Here is a 20925-nt window from a genome sequence, read left to right on the forward strand (position 1 = left end):
ATGACATTACCACCACCACCACAACAACACTAACAACAACTACTACAGCAACAACAAGTAGTAATACTACTACTACCACCACTTACTACTACTACCACTACCACTAATACTACCGCCACCTGCACGGCAAGTACAGAGCAACACACAGGCCTTAACAAAAAGTTCCAACGGTCCCCTCACAAATATGGAAGTCAGGGACGAAATATTATAATGAACGTTCACCGATTTTTTACGAGGGAGGGTCAGTGTGAAACACAACTACAGGTGACACTGAATACAGCAAAAGCAACTGGAGTCAGCTACAGAACTATCCAGAGGATAATAGCAGAGGCTTCTAAGTCACCTAATGGTATAATGTGTTCACCACCTAAACATGTACGACCATCACCCATCGTAGGAAATCTGGACAGTTTTGACCAAGGATGCATCAGACGAGAGCTGCTGGCATTTTATGAACGAGGTGAACTGCCAACGATTTCGGCTTTATTAAAGAAAGTCCATGAGCCTCCTATTAGTTTCAAGGGGTGTCGAACTTCATTATTTAGAATAATAAGACAACTGGGATTTCGGTATAAGAAGGTGCAAAGTGGAAGAAAATTTTGATGGAAAGGAAGGACATTGTGGCAGCCAGAAAAGAATACCTTCGAGAAATGAACAACAACAGAGCAAGTTCCCATCCCCGTCCGGTGGTCTTTTTGGATGAAACATGGATCAACTAAAACATCTGTGTTGAGCGTTGTTGGACTGATCCAGACGGAACAGCTGGCCCTAAACTTAAGACGGGGAGAGGTGCCAGATTCATCATAGTTCATGCTGGTGGTCACCAAGACTTCATACCTGGAGCTCTTTTGATGTTCCGGTCCAAGAATGGATCAAAGGGGGACTACCATAATGCTATGGACCATGAACGGTTCAAGATCTGGTTCCAAGAACAATTACTTCCCAACATCAGTGAAGGATCACTAATAGTTTTAGATAATGCACCATACCACTCAAAATTCACCTGTAAAGTGCCAACAACCAGCAGCAGAAAAGATGAACTACTACAGTGGTTAGCTTCAAACAATATCTCCCATGATCCCTCTGCTACTGAAGTACAGTTACTTCAGATCTGTAAAAAACACAAGTCAAAGCAAGAATACGAAATTGATCAGATAGCAGTTAGTCACGGACATAGTGTACTCAGGCTACCCCCGTACCACTGCATGCTGAACCCCATTGAACTAATTTGGGCACAGGTGAAAACTGAAGTGAAGCAGAAAAACTCTAATGGTAACCAGTGCCTGAAGAGAATTGAGCAAATAGCCTACCAGGCAATCAACAACATAACCTCTGAACATTGGCGGAAATGCATCGACCACACACTAAAAATTGAGGCTGAATTCAGGGCCAAGGACATTGCACAAGATCATTATGTTGAAAATTTTGTAATTAATGTGGCATCTGACGAAAGTAGTGTGGACGATCCAAGTGAAGAGGAAAGTGATATGGAGACCTAAATATACAACCTTACCTTAGATATGCTTAGCTTTTCTTGATTATGATTTGTGTGAGCACACACACACACACACACACACACACACACACACACACACACACACACACACACACACATACACACACAATCTCACTGGGGTCAATACATGCTGTTCTTAATAAACACACATTTTCAATACCTTCATAGGTAACAGTAGCTTTACAGAGCTACATTATTTTGTTTGTATTCATAGTCAGATTCAGTACAAAAATTTCCTTACAGTAATACGTTTGGTGTTTATTTTCCTGAGCCATTTCATAAGAGAGAGAGAGAGAGAGAGAGAGAGAGAGAGACCCGGAAAGTAATGGATTACATTATTGCAGAATGAACCGAGTATTTGTTAACGACGGAATAAAGGAAAGATAAAAGGAAACCCCATGAGAAAATAATAACTTGTACCATGCCGCTACAATTAAACCGCGTAAAGTGTGAACGAAATTAATCATAGTGAAATGACAATATAGACAAATAAAACATAATTATCATTAGGCCTGCTTCTGTCCTTAACTGTTGTTCGTATGCGTCCAGTAGCGCCTTAGTTTTGTTATCAGTGTCGTTCAGGTTTATCTCTAATAAATTAAAAAGGACATATTTATCACTATAGATATCATTGCATTAATCTGCAGCCGTATAATTCTGTATCTTACAAATAAATGAGGAGGTTGGTAGGAATACAAATTCAATTTGGCGCACGTTCAAATACGATGGAGATTGACCAATCACCGCCCGAGGACACGGCGCAGTGTTACCAATTCCGCCTGTCATCAGCTGGCAAAATCTGTGCATCAGACTCCGTGAAACCGAGTATAGTGTGTGATTTTTTTCTGGATTTAACCTTCGAAGTCTCCACCTTTTCTCGAGCTTTGTGAGTACTTAGCTTCCACTGAGTGTATTCTGGTTAGGTAAGAAATAACTTGTTTTATATTTGTATTCTGAGGCCTAAATGAATCCTCCCTTTTGTAAAACGAACCTTGGTTTCTTTTTCGGTTGTGTAGGTTTTAATGTACAGTAAAGTTAAGTTAGTTTTCTTGCAGGCTTTACCTTATCCCTTTTGGTGCTTAATTAAGGGTTAAGAGTGCACTGTAATATATACACCCATAACAATTTGGCAACCTCACCAGGATAGCTCTGTAACATACTATTGGCAACCTTGGCCACATACACAGTGCATACTGTTACCTACTTAACTATAATCAGTAATCATGACCCTAATGAGTGATAGTGATGTGAAAGCATTTTTGGATTCTAAGCCATCCCCAAACAGAGTGAAAACACTCACAAAACACGAGCTCATATTTCTTGCCCAGGCTTTACAGTTGAGATTTCCTGCCTCAGTCACTAAGACTAAGTTACTTGATTTAATACTGGACACCATGTTTGAGCAAAGTGAGTCCTCTATAGCTAGTTCTGAGCCATTTGATACTGCACAAGGTGTTGACCCTGAGCCTTTGGCATCGGAGATACCTGGCCCTAGTGATTTTTCTGCTCATGATACTGGTGACAAAGTGCAACTTCAGTTAGAATTAAACTGAGTGAACTTGAAGTGGAAGCCAAAATGAGGGAAATAGAATTACTGGCTCAAATGAGACAAAAGGAAATGGATCACGAATTCAGACTGAAGCACCCTGATAGTTTACCTAGATCTAGTAGTTCATCTGCCAGGGAATCTTTTGATGTTGCTAGGAACATTAAGCTAGTACCTCCATTTAATGAGCAAGATGTCACCAAGTATTTCCATATGTTTGAGAAGGTCGCAGGTCTTCTCTCATGGCCAAAAGACCCTTGGACAGTACTGCTGCAGAGTGTTTTGAAAGGAGAGGCTCAAGAGGCTTATATTTCTTTATCTGTTGATCAAAGTGTCGACTATGATTGTTTAAAAGATGGCTTTCTCAAAGCATATGAACTTGTGCCAGAGGCATATAGGCTTAAATTTAGATCCACCTTTAAACAGAAAGATCAGACTCATGTGGAATATTCTAGAGTACTCACAGACTTATTTGATCAGTGGTTGCATTTTAAGAAAGTTGATGAATTCTGTAAACTTAAAGAATTAATGATCTTGGAGAACTTCACTGGTAAGAAAGATATGGATGTGGCTACGTACCTAGTGGAAAAAGATTTAGATACCCTAGCTGAGGCTGCTGTTGTAGCAGATAACTATAGTATAGTTCATAAACATGAACATAAGCATCAGTTATTTGTTACGGGTAGGAGAGTGAACTAACCCGTTTTTGTGAACCCTTCTTCTGGTAAAGGCAAACCAATGTCAAGTGACATTAATGGGAACACTGCAACCCCAGAGCATGTTAGTTCTACGAAAGTAAGTGAGGACAATGTTGCCAGAGGGTCAAGAAAAAGTGTCAGGTTTTGCCGGTATTGCCAGAAAACTGGGCACTTGGAGGATTGGTGCTGGAAAAAACGAGGGAAAAGTTCCTCTGTAAAACCTGTTTCTTTGGTAAACTCTTGGGGATCTTTTGACACCAACAAAGAGCAGCCACCCACAGATATTGTTAGCGGTAGTCAGACACAACCCCAGCAGGTGCATATTGTTGATAAGGCCAGAGTGGAGCCGTCAGTGGTGGATAGACAGACTCCTGTAGAGCCATTGTTATACACTAGTAAGACTGGAGCAGTGCAGCCGTCAGGTTCAGATGAGAGTGGTAATAAGACTCCATCAGAGTGTCCTCCCCCAAGCAGTACTCAAAATGACTCCTCCCTAGGTCATTTATTTGCTAACTTTATATCTAAGGGGTTAGTTTCAGTTGATGGAGAAGGTGGTACAGAAGTCACTATACTTAGAGACACAGGAGCTTCGCAGTCACTAATGTTGAAGAGGATTGTTGATGTAGCTGACCCTAAGAAATGTGTCTTGCTGCAGGGTATAGCTGAGTTTGTATCTATTCCCCTAGTTGAGGTGAAGCTCCAGTCAGAGTTAGTTACTGGTTCAGTGCGTGTGGGTGTTGTTGACCAGCTTCCTTTACAAGGGGTCTCTTTCCTTTTGGATAATGACTTGGCGGGAGAACAGGTGCGTGCTGTACCCTGTGTATTAAAAACTCTCCTGAGTGAGGATAGGACTAAAGAGTTGGAAGATACATGTCCTAAATTGTTTCCCACATGTGCTGTAACTAGAGCTATGACGGCAAAAGCCAGCCATGAGATTGTTGACAGTAATGGTAATGGCAATGTCGATGATGATATTGGGCATGGTGACACGTTTTGTGCCCAGTTAAATGACTCAGAGGTTGATGATTCTCCCCAGACCGATGCAAGTGCAAAGTTAGCTGATATGCAAAGATCTGATTCAGAGATTGCCACTGAAATTGACTCAGCAGTTAGGGAAGATGAATGTGAGTCTGAACTGACAGAATGTTATTATTTAAGGCCAAAATAACGTGTTAATGAGAAGACAGAGACCTCCTAGTGTTGCTCATGATAACGAGTGGGAGACTGTACATCAGGTGGTGGTTCCAAGACCATATAGGCAAAAAATTATGTCCATTGCTCATGACTCTTCTTTAGCAGGTCACTTAGGGGTAAGGAAGACTCTCTACCACATCTGGCAGCATTTTTACTGGCCTGGAATCCGTCGAGATGTCTCCTGGTTCTGTAGGTCATGTCATACCTGTCAGCTAGTCGGTAAGAGGAATAAGCCCATCCCGGCGGCTCCTTTGATTCCTCTACCCGTGTTTGAGGCCCCATTCACTAGAGTCCTTGTGGACATTCTTGGCCCTTTGCCTAAGACCTCTTCAGGCCACCAGTACATCCTCACAATGTTAGACATGGCCACTAGATATCCTGAAGCCATTCCCTTGAGAAATATTTCAGCTAAATTGGTTGTAAAGGAGATGCTAACATTCTTTACCCGGTTTGGTCTTCCTAATGAAGTGCAGTAGGATCAAGGCAGTAATTTTAATTCCAAACTGTTCAGACAAACCGTTAAGGAGTTAGGAATCTCCCAGATCACTTCCTCAGCATATCATCCTCAGAGTTAAGGTGCATTAGAGAGGTATCACCAAACTTTGAAGAGTATGCTCAGAAAACTATGTGTTGATGAAAAGGAATGGGACAAGTGTTTGCCTTTCCTACTTTTTACAACCAGAGAGGCACTGAGTGAGTCCTTGGGCTACTCCCCATTTCAGTTAATCTTTGGCCATGAAGTAAGAGGTTCTCTTAAGCTCCTCAAAGAACAATGGGTGAAGGATGATGACCAAATTAACTTGCTAGACTATGTGCCAAAATTTAAAGAAAGACTGACCTATAGTATGTAAGTAGCCAGGGCACACTTGGAGTCCTCTCAGGAGAAGATGAAGAGGTGGTATGACCACTCTAAGAAAGTTAGGCACAGAGTGTTTCACCCAGGCGATCAAGTTCTTGTCTTGCTTGCCATTCATGGTCAGCCTCTGCAGGCAAGTGTTGCAGGCCCTTATCTAGTGGAAATGAGGGCAGGTGAAGTAAATTGTCATTTTAACCTCAGACCAGAGGAAGGAACGAAGACTGTGCCATGTAAATATGTTGAAGAAGTACCACAGGCGAGACATGGACCCCCTTAGTGCTGCATGCATGGTGTCGGCTGTCGACTTTGTGGACTCCCCTAGTGCTGCATGTGTGATGTCGGCTGTCAGGTTGGCGGAGGACAAGGGTTTGCCCTTTGACTTTGGACCAGATGACCAGTTGGAGAGAAAACCAGGAAGCTTGGAGTACACTGATTGATAAACTCTCCCACTTGACTGCAGAGCAGTATGCTGAGCTTGTTGCCCTTCTCAGGAAATTCCCTGATGTCTTACGGGACACCCCACGAGGGACGGAAGTGGCACATCACGACGTGGACGTTGGATATGCCAGCCCTGTAAAAGAGTCCCCCTACCGGGCTAGTCCTCAGGTGCAGACCATCATTCGAAAGGAACTGAACTACATGTTGCAGCAGGGGTTAATCGAGTCCTGTCAAAGTGAGTGGTGCTCCCTGGTCATTGTGGTTCCAAAACCCGATGGGTTACATCGTTTTTGTATTGATTATTGTAAAGTCAGCTCCCTTACCAAGACTGATATTTACCCACTTCTAGAGTAGATGATTGTGTGGATGCGATAGGCAATGCTAAGTTTATCAAAAATTAGATTTAATGAAGGGATATTGGCAAGTCTCACTCACAGAAAGGGCCCAAGAAATTTCCTGTTTTGTGGTCGGTGGCAGGATTTATAAATGTAAGGTCATGCCCTATGGTATGAAGAATGCTCCTGCCACCTTCCATAGGCTGATGAATGACCTCACCAAGCATGTTGAGAATTGTGTTACATTGATGATGTTGTTATTTTTAGCAACACCTGGGAATAACACTTGAGGCAACTAGATGGCTTGCTTCAGAGACTGTCTTCTGCTAATTTAGTGCTTAATTTAGCTAAATGTGAATTTGTGAGGGCTCGAGTGCAGTACCTAGGTTATGTGGTCGGTTTAGGCCAAGTGAGTCCACCTGATGTTAAAGTTCAGGTCATAGTCAATTCCCCCCAACCCAAAAATAAGAGAGAGTTGCAACGATTCTTGGGTATGGTAGGGTACTACAAACGTTTTGTCCTGAACTTCTCTGATCTTGTAGCTCCCCTCACTGATTTGTAAAGAAAAGGAGTCAAGTATGAGTGGAAGCCAGAATGTGAGGAAGCCTATTCTAAAGTCAAAGCCATCCTGTCAAGTCACCCAGTGCTTCAAGCTCACAATTTTTATAAACCCTTTAAATTAGCTGTTGATGCCAGTGGCCTAGGGGCTGGCACAGTTTTGCTTCAGGATAATGATGAAGGCTTTGAGATGCCTGTGTGCTATTTTAGCAAAAACTTCAATAAGGCCCAGAGAAATTATTCAACTACTGAGAAAGAACTCCTTGCACTCATACTTGCCCTTCAACACTTCTCTGTATATGTTGGTCCAGGGTCAAGTGATGTTGTAGTGTACACTGATCACCACCCTCTGAAATTTTTGTCCCGATTTAAGGACAAAAATCTTAGATTGACCCACTGGGCCCTATTTTTGCAAGCATACTCCCTTGATGTAAGACATGTAAAAGGTGTTAGTAATGTTTTAGCAGATTACCTGTCCAGAACTTGATTGTACAGTATCCAGAAATTTCCCCTTGGGAAATTTCTTCTCTCAGGAAGGGAGGTGTCTCTGGCATAGTTACCCCAGTAGCGAATGGGTGAAATAGAAGATAAGATGATAATGAAAGGAGAGAGATGGGAGCCGTTAAGAACATTAAATCTTTTCTTTTATCAGTTTTGCTGCCTGTAAAGGGTAACCCTAGTCCCCAGGTCTATTTACCCAGCGGTCAACTTTGCCTTCTCAACTATAACACACCAGATGTTTTTCTCACAAATTACGCAGAAAATCCCTCTTGTCCTTGAATATGGGTGTAGCTTATAGCGTGGGAGGAGCTAAAAGAGAGTATTTGCCAATAGAACCTAAATAACATTTGCTCTGCCTTCTTAATGGCACGTCACTGGTCTTGTGTAATTTGTGTAACTTCGCCATTGGCTTCCCTTAGTAGCAGGTGCCTCTATTGTTTCTGTATGGATGGAGATTATTTTTAAGACAAATTAGTGGTTAATTAGCTGAGAAAGGCGGAGTAAGTCTCCTTTATATGGTCGAGGAAAATGTGAAGAGACACATTTTGTCTAATTTTTTTTGTACACACATTCCTGTACATTTAGTCTCATTTTGTACACACATTCCTGTACACATTACTGTACACATTTTGTCTCATTTACTGTCACGTTACACTTTTGTCACATTGTGTTGCACTTTTCCCCAACACTACTCACTATGTGACTTTGATTACAAAATACACTGTTTGTGCACCATTTCCCATTTTTGGTTCACTCCTCCATTTACACTAGTGTGTGATTTATATCTGGATTCAACCATCGAAGTCTCCACGTTTCCTCAAGCTTTGTGAGTACTTAGCTTCCACTGAGTGTATTCTGGTTAGGTAAGAAATAACTTGTTTTATATTTGTATTCTGAGGCCTATATGAATCCTCCCTTTTGTAAAACGAACCTTGGTTTCTTTATTGGTTGTGTAGGTTTAAATGTACCGTAAAATTAGGTTAGTTTTCTTGCAAGCTTTACCTTGTCCCTTTTGGTGCTTAATTAAGGGTTAAGAGTGCACCGTAATATACACCCCCATAACAGTATACAGATAGACTGATAGACGGATCTGCAAAAAGTATACGACAAAGTAGGCCAAGGAGAGTTGTGGAAGGTTTTGCGCAGGTATGGTGTAGATGGTTAGCTGCTAGGTGCTGTCACGAGTTCTTATAATGGTAGTGATGGATGTGTAAGGGTAAATCGGCATCTAAGCGAATAGTTTACCATCGGTGTGGGCGTGCAACGAGGTTGTGTGATGTCCCCATGGTTATTCATTATATATATATATATATATATATATATATATATATATATATATATATATATATATATATGAGTTGACGAAGGAAATAAAAGTAAGAGTAATGGAGAAGGGGATGCCATTGGTAATGAATGGTGATGATGGAAAATCTCAAATTTGTTATATGCTGATGATGTTGTATTACCTGCAAATTCCGGACAAGAATTTGATGGGTTAGTGCAGAGTTTTGGTGATGTCTGTGAGTGCCTTGCATTGAGAGTAAAGTGAGGATTATTGACAAAGAAAGTGGCTCCTTGTGTGATGGAGGGACACTGGAACTGGTGAGAGAATTCAAGTACCTGGGTACAGTGATTGAAAAGTAAGGAAAATGTGCAAAAGAAGTGAAAAGGAGAGTGACACAAGGAAGGAATGTAGCTGGTGCAAAAGTGCCAACTGTAACATAAGGATGTGAGACTATGGTGTGGCATGAAAATGAATAGTCAAGAGTGAGAACAGTGGAGATAAGACTGCTGAGGAATGTATGTGGAGTACAGACAACGGATAGGATACAAAATAATGTGATTCATAAAAGATGTGGAGTGAGGAAGTCTGTGGATACCAGAATCGAAGAGAATATACTGAGATGATGTGGCCTTGTGGAGAGACTGGATAACAAGAGTGGTTGAAAAGGTATACCTGAGCGAATTTGAAGGAGGGAGGAGGCGAGGTACGTCAAGGAGAAGATGGAGGGATGTGGTGGATGACAGTGTGAGGAAGAGAGATTTAGAAGTCGGTGAGGCTGGGGAACTGACAAGTGATCGAGCTGGCTGAATGAGGAGAGGACCATGATAAGGGATTTGGCACCCTTTTTACAGTAATGTGACAGCTTCCGGACTGACTCTATCGGATACGTTTATGTGAAGCTACAGAACGTGGTAAATATTTGTGCGTATCAGACAGAGCCAGGATTCCGGGGGCTTGAATGGTGTGTGAATGCAAGCGTGGCTCATTGATTGGGGTAAATTTTGGCTCTCCGGACGTTGCTACTTCTCATAAGCCTTAGGGTGGGAAAGGTGACCTAGATGATGACGATGACATTTATATATATATATATATATATATATATATCTTCATCATCATCATCAGCCGTTTGAGTATCCACTGCAGGAACGGCCTCTCCCAATATATATATATATATATATATATATATATATATATATATATATATATATATATATATATATATATATATATATCGATATATCTATCTATCTATATCTATCTATTTATCTATCTGTCTATCTATCTATATACTGTATATACCATACATATATATATATATATATATATATATATATATATTGTTACATAGCCTATGATTTCATCATCCTTTGTGTAATTCTAACGTACAGTATGCTGCATGTTTGATCACGAGCGTGTTCTACCTCACTCCCCCCTTCTACCCTTATAGGAGAGTAAGTCGTTCTTTCTGTTTTTTCAGAGCAGAATTGTCAACTCTTTGTCCCCTATGGCTTCATTTGCGCGTCCTTCTTACAAGTTGTATCAAGCTCTGCCGGGCCCTATAAAATGAGCTCAGTCTCTGCATTAATTGCCACTTAGATCTACTCCTCATTTTGCTCACAGCTCTGTCCTCCCCTCTACAGTTGTTCGTATTTTTGTGAGTGCCCAGGAAGTCTCCAACCATCTAGCAGCTGTGTAATTTGAGTATAAGTGTTATTACATTTTTTCTTGTACTGTATAGCATAAGGTGTTAATTCGTAAGCCTGGTAAGGTTTTTGTGATTCATGTAAAGTTCATATTGTCAGCCATTATTAATAATATTTTGTATCTGTAATAATATATCTTGCATTCACTGAGCATTATCCAGTTTTCTCATTTTATCAGGGCTGACTTAGATGAATTTACTCTTGCTAATTTCGTGTTAATAGAGGCTATTGCAGTTAACCATATATTTAACCTGTTTTTTGCCATTACATTATCCTTATGAGTCCTGAATGTTTAGTTGTTAGTTTGAGCATTAAACTTTAACTTGTAATTTTACCTAACTCTTTTGTTTTGAACCTGGAACTTTACGGGACAGTAATGATTTTTAGTATTCTCACTTAAAGTGTTCATTATCTCTCTCTGTTCCGTAACATAAATTTGGCGACCTCTTATCAGGATATTCAGGATATTATCATAAGGATATTGCTTGATATTTTGCGACTGTGATTTATTCATGATGTCTACTATTACTACTCTTGATGAAGCCAAAGATTTTTTGTCAAATGTGCAAACAGTGTGTGATGTAGAAAACAGAACAAAGAATGAACTTAAGCTTGTTGCTCAACAATTGGGAATTGCTGTTCTCACCGGTAAAGCTCAAGTAACTTATGCATCTTTGCCTCAGGATCAATCTGATAATTATGATGTAGTTAAGAGCTTGATTCTTAAGGCCTATGAGCTTGTTCCAGAAGCCTATAGAGTAAAATTTAGGACAACTTATAAGCAAGATAAGCAATCCCATGTCGAGTATGCAAAGATCAAAGAAGATCTGTTAGAGCAGTGGTTAAATTCTAAGAATGTAAATTCTGATTTTGATAAATTTAAGCAGATGATTTTGCTGGAGGACTTCAAAAGGTGTATTAATGAAGATGTAAGCCTATATCTTGATGAGAGAAGAATAGATAATTTGTCTGATGCTGCAGTTTTAGCTGATAAATATGTTCTCACTCACAAAAGATATTCTAAAGAAAAAAGGAAAGCTGAGAGTAAGTACGTTGCCTCTACTCAGAGTACAGGTAACAGGAAAGTGAATAAAGATGATGTTTCTCAGGAAGTAAATACCAGCTTCACCTCTAGATTTCAGAAAAGTAAATGTACTTATTGTAGTAAGCTTGGTCATACTACGGAGAAATGTTTCAGGAGACAGCGTGATGTGAACAAAAAGGAGTCTTTAAATATTCAGTCAATTGGTCTAGTGTCCACCCTTGAGAGTTCCCAGAATTCTTTAACTGAGTTAATTGAACCTGCTTTGAGGGTAAATTAAATTCTCATGATGAAGCTCCTCTTTTGAGCAGTAACGTGGGTGACACTCTCAAGAGTACATGTGCTAATTTCCTGTCTGATGGTTTTGTCAGTCCTCTGGACAGTAATGACAGGAAATCAGTTAAAATATATCGTGATACAGGTGCTTGCCAATCCCTTATGTTGACCAGTGTTCTAGGCTCTAATGTTAATTCCTCTGATGAAACTGTAATCTTACAAGGTGTAGGGAATAATTACTTCTCTGTCCCTCTGTGCAGAGTGAATTTAGAGTCTGGTTTTGTTAATGGTTCCGTTATGGTCGGGTTGGTTGAGACACTCCCAATGTCAGGTGTAACTTTCTTACTTGGAAATGATATTGGTGGAAGTCAAGTGTGTCCAGCTCCTCAGTTGTCTAGTGAGCCAGTGGCTGCGACCCAGGATTGTGATGTCCCTGATGTGTTCTCTGCATGTGCTGTCACTAGGGCTAAGTCTAAAGTTACTGGTGACTTAGAGGATACTGATGATGATGATGATGTTATCCTAGCTGACACTTTTCTTGCTAATTTGGACCACTCACCAGATGAGGCAGTACCGCGTAGTGTTGATAATTTGTCTCGTCAAGAGTTGGTTGAGTTGCAGGTTGCTGACCCTGAGTTGAAAGGTCTAGCTAACTCTGCTTTCAGTGAGGAAAAGTCAGCTGGTGCTTCTACTTGTTATTATATAAAGTCAGGAGTACTTGTGAGGAAGTGGAGACCCCCAACAGCATCAGCCGACTGTGAATGGGAGGTTGTACATCAAGTTGTCATCCCTCGTGTTTGTAGGCAGGATATCATTAGAGTGGCTCATGATTCCAGTTTGGCAGGACACCTTGGAGTGAGGAAGACTGTGGCACGCATTTTGAAACACTTCTACTGGCCAGATATCTTCAAGGATGTTTCCTGGTATTGTAAGTCTTGTCACACCTGTCAAGTTGTGGGGAAGTGTAATCAGACCGAAAAGGTTGCACCTCTAGTTCCCATTCCTCCTTTTGAGGCGCCATTCACCCGTGTGTTGGTGGATATTGTGGGCCCTCTTCCTAAGACTTCTTCAGGATTTTCTTATGTGTTGACCCTGATTGATATGGCTACTCGTTATCCTGAAGCCATTCCACTTAGAAATATCTCAGCAAAGAACGTGGTTAAGGAAATGCTAGGGTTCTTCACAAAGTTTGGTCTGCCCAAGGAGGTACAGTCAGACCGGGGAAGTAATTTCATGTCAAATGTTTTCAAGCAGTCTCTGAAAGAGTTGGGCATCACCCAGATCACGTCTTCAGCTTACCATCCCCAGACCCAAGGAGCGTTGGAGAGATATCATCAAACACTCAAATCCATGCTCAAGAAATACTGTTTGGAACATCAGAAAGACTGGGATAAAGGTCTTCCATTCGTTGTATTTGCCGCAAGAGAATCTCCAAATGAATCACTGGGCTTCTCACCTTTTGAACTACTGTTTGGCCATGAAGTAAGAGGACCCCTTAAGTTACTCAAGGAATGCTGGCTGTCGGAGGAAGATGACGTCAACCTGCTGGAGTATGTGATGAAGTTCAAAGAACGGCTGTCCACTGCTTTACAGCTGGCGAGAGAGAATTTAGGAGCTGCTCAGGAGAAGATGAAGACTTGGTATGATAAGAAGTCCAGGTTACGCCACTTTCAGCCAGGAGGTTTTGATTCTGCTACCGGTGCATGGGCAACCTCTTCAAGCCAAGTTTAGTGGTCCTTATTTCGTGGAGAAGAAACTCAGTGATATCAACTATGTCATCGCCACACCAGATCGTAGGAAGAACAAGCAACTTTGTCACATCAACATGCTAAAGTTATATCACAGGCGGGACGAAAATAACCCAGTCTGCACTGTAGCTGTTCCACCCGAGTCTGCAAGTGAAGTTCTCTCATGCAGCATGAGCCTGAGTGATAGTTTGGGGAAGAATCCTTATATCATGAATGATCTCCAGACTAAGCTTTCTCATCTAGCTCCCGAGGAAAGGCAGGAGTTTTCGGCATTACTGCAGGAGTACCCGCAAGTGTTCCGTGCCACTCCAGGAAGAACCACTGTGTTGATGCATGATGTCGATGTTGGAGACGCAAAGCCAATTAAACTGCCTCCTTACCGTGTGAACCCAGTGAAAGTTCCTCTCATCCAGAAGGAGCTTGGCTACCTGTTGGACCACAAGATGATTGAGCCCTGTCAGAGCGAGTGGAGTTCTCCTGTCACTCTAGTCCCTAAGCCAGGTGGGTCACAGCTGCTTTGCATTGACTACAGATGTGTTAATCAGATAACCAAAACAGACACTTACCCTCTCCCTCGCGTGGAAGATTGCATAGACAAGATCGGAAAGGCTAGGTACAAAAGTAAGTTTGATTTGTTAAAGGGATACTGGCAAGTACCTATGACTGAACGTGCTAGGGAGATCTCATGTTTTGTAACACTAAGAAAGACTTTTGCATGTTCTGTAATGCCATATGGTATGAAGAATGCACCAGCCACATTTCAGAAGCTCATGAATGTTGTAACAGAGGGTTTGGCAGGGTGTGTTGTTTATATTGATGATGTATTAATCTTCAGTGACAACTGGAAAGATCACCTATGCCATGTCAGTAAATTTCTTGAGCGTTTGGTTCAGGCTAATCTTGTAGCTAATTTATCAAAGTGTGAGTTTGGTGAAGCTAAAGTTCAGTACCTTGGGTACGTAATTGGTGATGGACATGTTGCACCACCAGGAGCTAAGGTTCAGGTTATAAGTGATCTTCCCAGACCTAAAAGTAGGAAAGAGCTACAAAGATTTTTGGGAATGGTAGGTTATTACAGGAGATTTGTTCTTAACTTTTCAATTCTTGTATCACCACTTACAGACCTACTGAAAAAGGGAATTAAATTTGTCTGGACCGATAACTGTGAATCCTCTTTCAACAAACTTAAAGCTGTCCTATTAAGTCAGCCAGTGCTCGCTACTCCAAATTTTGCTAAGCCTTTTAAGATGGCTGTTGACGCAAGTGATACAGGAGCTGGGGCTGTTTGGCTGCAAGAGGATGATCAGGGTATTGAACACCCTGTATCTTATTACAGTGGGAAGTTCGCTCCACCTCGGGAGAGCTACTCAACTGTTGAGAAAGAGCTTTTGGCCTTGTTTTTGGGTTTACAGCATTTTTCATTTTATTTGTGTTCTGGTTTTGACCCCATAGTCATTTATACCGATCATAACCCACTGAAATTCCTTAGTAAGTATAAAGATAAAAATCAGAGATTGACAAGATGAAGTCTACTTCTTCAGGAGTATTCATTAGACATACAACATGTCAAGGGGAAAGAAAATGTTATTGCAGATTGCTTATCTAGACTTTAGACGGATTGTTTTAGAGTAATAAGAAATTTCCTTTGTAAATTTATTTTTCTTATTGGGGAGGTGTTACATAGCCTATGATTTCATCATCCTTTGTGGAATTCTAACGTACAGTATGCTGCATGTTTGATCACGAGCGTGTCCTACCTCACTCCCCCCTTCTACCCTTATAGTAGAGTAAGTCGTTCTTTCTGTTGTCAGAGCAGGATTGTCAACTCTGTCCCCTATGGCTTCATTTGCGCGTCCTTCTTACAAGTTGTATCAAGCTCTGCCAGCCCCTATATAATGAGCTCAGTCTCTGCATTAATTGCCACTTAGATCTACTCCTCATTTTGCTCACATATCTGTCCTCCCCTGTACAGTTGTTAGTATTTTTGTGAGTGCCCAGGAAGTCTCCAACCATCTATAGTCTGACAAATCTAAACGTAGGGTTTTGGTGGAGTCACCCCCTCCCTGCACTGTTGCCACGTTTCCGAGCTGACCTCTCCATCAGCGATGACCTTGACACTGTTTCCCTCTTGTGATCTCCGTTTTTCTAATACCCCCTATACCCCTGCCACCATCACCCCCTATACCCCTACCCCCAACAACACCCCCATCAACAACACCCGCTATACCTCCACCACCAACACCTCCTATAAATATAGACCCCCACCATCAACACCTGTATAATAATTAGCCGTTGATAATTGCTATACTTTTATTGAGAGCATACATTCTACCCTATTGCTCAAACTCTCTAATCTTACAATCCCATCTGTCTTAATCCTTCCCACTGCCTTCGTTCCTAAATCCCTTAATTGATCTATTTTTAACCTAAGTGTCCCCACACCTTTTAAACCATTTACCTCTCTGTCACTATTCTCCACCACATGTATCAACTTGTATTATATTGTGTATAGAACTTTCATACTGTATGCTGTACTACTGTATAATGTATAAGAATACCCACTGTTTAGTGGAAATAAAGTTTTATTATTATTATTATTATTATTATTTCTCTCTCTCTCTCTCTCTCTCTCTCTCTCTCTCTCTCTCTCTCTCTCTCTCTCTCTCTCTCTCGCTAGATTTTGTTATGTGTCATCCATGGTTTTTTACTTCCTTTTTTATGTATGGATTATAATTTTGACTTTATTTCCGCACCACCCTTGAGGTAAAAGTCACGGCGCGTTCTTTTTATAGAGGTTTCCCCAATAGGCCTAAATCCTGTAGGGGGTGGTGACCTCCCATAGCGTACACACAAACACGTGTCGCGTGAGTGCTGCCACCCCAGAGCTGTTTGATATATTTATTTTAATTATGAAAGGATCGCCTCTTCCCACTTTTATCCCTTCAAATTTTCTTGCAATTATACTTGCTAAATTAATTAGCAATGTTAGAAGTGTTGGGGAAGTAAATAATAATTAGAATATTTTTAGAGCAACACTGCCAAATTTTTATGCCACGTTTCTCTATTATCGTATAATATAGTATGCAGAATAGTTTTATTCTTCCTTGATACATGTCAGCACTTTCATTACAGTTATATTAGTATGAGTTATGTTTATGTATCATTCCTACTACACAAACCACAGGCGTTATACATCGTAGGGTTAGGAAACATGGCAACAGTGTAGGGAGGGGGTGACTTCACCCAAACCCTATGTTTAGATTTGTCAGACTATAGCAGCTGTGTAATTTGAGTATAAGTGTTATTACATTTTTTCTTGTACTGTATTGCATAAGGTGTTAATTCGTAGGCCTGGTAAGGTTTTTGTGATTCATGTAAAGTTCATATTGTCAGCCATTATTAATAATATTTTGTATCTGTAATAATATATCTTGCATTCTCATTTTATCAGGGCTGACTTAGATAAATTTACTCTTGCTAATTTCGTGTTAATAGAGGCTATTGCAGTTAACCATATATTTAACCTGTTTTTTGCCATTACATTATCCTTATGAGTCCTGAATGTTTAGTTGTTAGTTTGAGCATTAAACTTTAACTTGTAATTTTACCTAACTCTTTTGTTTTGAACCTGGAACTTTACAGGACAGTAGTGATTTTTAGTATTCTCAGTTAAAGTGTTCATCATCTCTCTCTGTTCCGTAACAATATATATATATATATATATATATATATATAACCCGACGCTCTAATCCCGCAAAGGGTGGGCGGAGACAAAACGCCTCGAAGTCGCTTTGTCACCCACCATTTAACTACCCTCCCCACAACTCACTTCCCCCTCCCTCATATACCTCTCAACTCCATCCCTCCACCTCATCCTCTGTCTCCCCCTCCCTCTCCGTCCCTCCACCTCACCTACATGCACCCTCTTGGTCAGTCTTTCATTCTCCATTCTCTCCACATGTGAAATTTCCTCAATCCCATCCACGTCCACCCTACAACGTTCTTTCACTTCTTTATTCGTCAACCAGTCCCTCCATGTCATTCCACATGCACCTCTCAGATAACTCATTTCCACTGCTCTTACTCTTGACTTGTTCCCCTCTAGCAAGGTCCACGCCTCGCTTCCGTAAGTCAGAGTAGGGATCACAATACTGTAATGCAGTGACTTCTTAACTTCCCTGCTCATCTCCCTATTTCTCATCACCGCTTTCAGTGAACCAACAACCTTTCTTCCCTGCTGTCCCCTTTCAAGCACTTCATCCCCAAAACTTCCATCTTTACTCATCACATTACCTAAGTACTTGAATGTATTCACAGTCTCCACATCCTCACCATCCAACCTCACTGTATGTTCTGTGACTTCATTCCTCAAACACCATAACTTTACTCTTGTTTATATTAACTTCCAGATTCCTCTTCTTACACACGCTCCCAAATTCATTCACCAAACCTTGCAATTCCCATTCATCTTCACTCAACAATACTGTATCATCAGCAAACAGCAACACTGGAATCTTCCACACCTCACCTCATTCATTAGAGCCACCCCCACATCCACTGCCCTACCTTGCACCTCCTTTACAACCCCATCCACCAATATATTAAACAGCCATGGAGACATTATACATCCCTGTTTCAGTCCCACATTTAGATCAAAGAACTCACTCAGTTCACCATCCACTCGCACCGTAGCCCTAACTCCCTCTTACATACTCTTCACAGCACTCTACAATTTCCCATCCACTCCATATATTCTTAATACCTTCCCCATACCTTGCCTATCCACTCTGTCGTATGCTTCCTTCAAGTCCATGAAGGCAGCATACACTTTCTTTCGCTTCTCTAGATACATCTCCACTAAACATCTTAGAACAAATATCTGATCTACACACCCTTTTCCCTTCCTAAATCCCCATTGTTCTTCTCCAACTAGCTCCTCTATTATATGCCTAACCCTATGAGTAAGTATACTACCATATATTTTTCCAATCACACTAAGAAGACAAATACCCCTATGGTTACCACATACTTCTCTCTCCCCTTTTCCTTTGTATAAAGGAACAATTATACCTGATATCCAGTCCTCTGGAACCCTTCCCTCTTCCCAATCTACACAACTTCCATATCCACTCTACAACAATCTCACCCCCATACTTCAGCATTTCACCACACACTCCATCAATTCCTGGGGCCTTTCCCATCTTGATCTTCATTGTTTCCACTACTTCTGCCTTACTGATCTCTTCCTCCCTCCTCTCATCTCTTCTTCTCTCAGCCATTCACCAACCACTTATACTCGCACTGCTCTCACTCTCTACATTAACAAATCCTCAAAGTGCTCCTTCCATCTCCTCATTTTGTCTCTCTTCTACACCAACAATCTATTATTCCCATCTTTCACTCCCCTTCTGTTTCCCCTTTCACATTGTCTTCCTTTCTTTGCCGCCTTCCAAAACAATTTCTTACTCTCCCTCCATTTCACACTCAGATTCCTCCTAAACTCTTCATCCACTCTCTTCTTTCTCTCCTTCACCAATCTCTTCACCTCCCTTCTCCTGCTCACATATACCTCTCTCTTCTCTCTCTTCTCCTTTGTCTATACTCGCTAGCCAGTCACTATATGCCTTTTTGTTTTGTTCCACAGCTCGTTTCACATCATCATTCCACCATGCTGTCCCTTGCACACCCCTGCATCTCTTCCTCACTCTATAAACCAACTCGCACGCTGTGCCTGTCTCGTCCGTGAATATCTTGCATACTTCTTCCACCCCATCCATCTGCTCTAACTCATACCTTTCCAATCTTTCTTCCACTAAGCTCTTATACTCTGCCATTTGCTCACTCTCTTGCAACTTCTCCACTCTTTTCACAGGAGCTTTTTCCTCCTGTCTTCCCCATCGTTTCTTCACTCATTTTCTTTGCAGCCTTACCTTGGCCATCACTAAGTGATGGTCCGAGATTCCATTCCCCGACCCTCTCCACGCTCTAGCATCCAACACTTGTCTTCTCATTCGCTCATCCACACACGCGCAATCAATCATTGCCTTTCGTTCAACAAGTTCACCGTCCATCCTCCTCATGACTCTCCATGTATACCTGTGGATCATCTTATGCCAGAAGAAGGTGTTGGCTATTGCCAACCCGTTACTAGCACAGATGTCCACCAAAGCACTACCATTCCCAGCTACTTCAGCTGGCACACCCCACTGACCAACCACCCCATCCACTCGTACGTTCCCAACTTTGCCATTCATGTCTTCAGTCAAAAACACTCTCTTGCGCCTCTCAAACTTATCCATACATCCTTATACACTCGCCCAAAACTCATCTTTCACTCTTGCCTCTCCGTCCTTTGTCGACACATAGGCACATACAGTCGCCCAAGCTTGTATACCTACTTTCATCCTCACCCATACAATCCTTGCACCCACTGTTCCAGACTCTCTTATATTCTCGTTCCACTTCTTATCATCAGACATACTTCCTCTCTTGCCCTCTCATTCTCAGTAATTCCACCACATATTCGTAAACCATACTCCCATTCTTTCACGCTTTCACCCTCCCATTTTGTTTCAGTCAATCCACATACATCCACTCTTGCATCCACAAGCACCTGAACAATCTGTCTTTCACATCATCATTCACTCCTCTCGCATTCCATGTTCCCATCCTTAGAATGTCCTTTGTTCGTTACTTGATCGTCAACGTATGGTCCGTCCTGGTCCGAAGCGCTTTTTTCGCTTGCTTAGTTTTTCTTGTGGGATGAGGCACTAGCCCACCACCAACCCTTTTAGTTGCCTCATACGACAAACGGGGATACTAGGGGAGTATTCTTAAAACCTCCCTACCCCAAGGGTATATATATATATATATATATATATATATATATATATATATATATATATATATATATATATATATATATATATATATATATATACGGATTAGTTCGTCTTATTAAACTATAGGCACCAGAATCATCAATAGTAATATACAAAGTTTTTCATCTGTATCACAGACTTGATTGTACGCAGTGATCGATGGAGCGTAATTACAGACTGTCGATTAGTTAGAAATAACATTAGTGATCGGAAGAAGAATAAATGGTACAGGAATTGTTTCTAGAAGAGCCAAATAGATAGTTAGTAAAAGCCGTGCTTCAAGTAGCTTTCGTTGTTACTCACTTTGTCTCCGGCATATATTGCCAACTTCACTGGTCCTTGCATTCT

The 20925-nt window shown here is 41.3% G+C and overlaps 1 protein-coding gene across 1 annotated transcript in view; it reads left to right on the forward strand.

The window, feature by feature from the left end:
- Nucleotides 1-354: 354 nt before the first annotated feature.
- LOC145414648 (uncharacterized) overlaps nt 355-20925 on the forward strand; it is a 21515-nt gene continuing 944 nt past the window's right edge. The window contains exons 1-2 of the mRNA XM_080284168.1: nt 355-460; nt 754-1482. Coding sequence (XP_080140294.1) covers nt 355-460; nt 754-1482 — 835 coding nt within the window. The remainder of the gene's footprint in view (nt 461-753; nt 1483-20925) is intronic.

The sequence above is a fragment of the Coenobita brevimanus genome, chromosome 100 (assembly GCF_032717465.1).
Source record: "Coenobita brevimanus isolate Jiangsu-jjx chromosome 100, ASM3271746v2, whole genome shotgun sequence".
Lineage (NCBI taxonomy): Eukaryota > Metazoa > Arthropoda > Malacostraca > Decapoda > Coenobitidae > Coenobita > Coenobita brevimanus.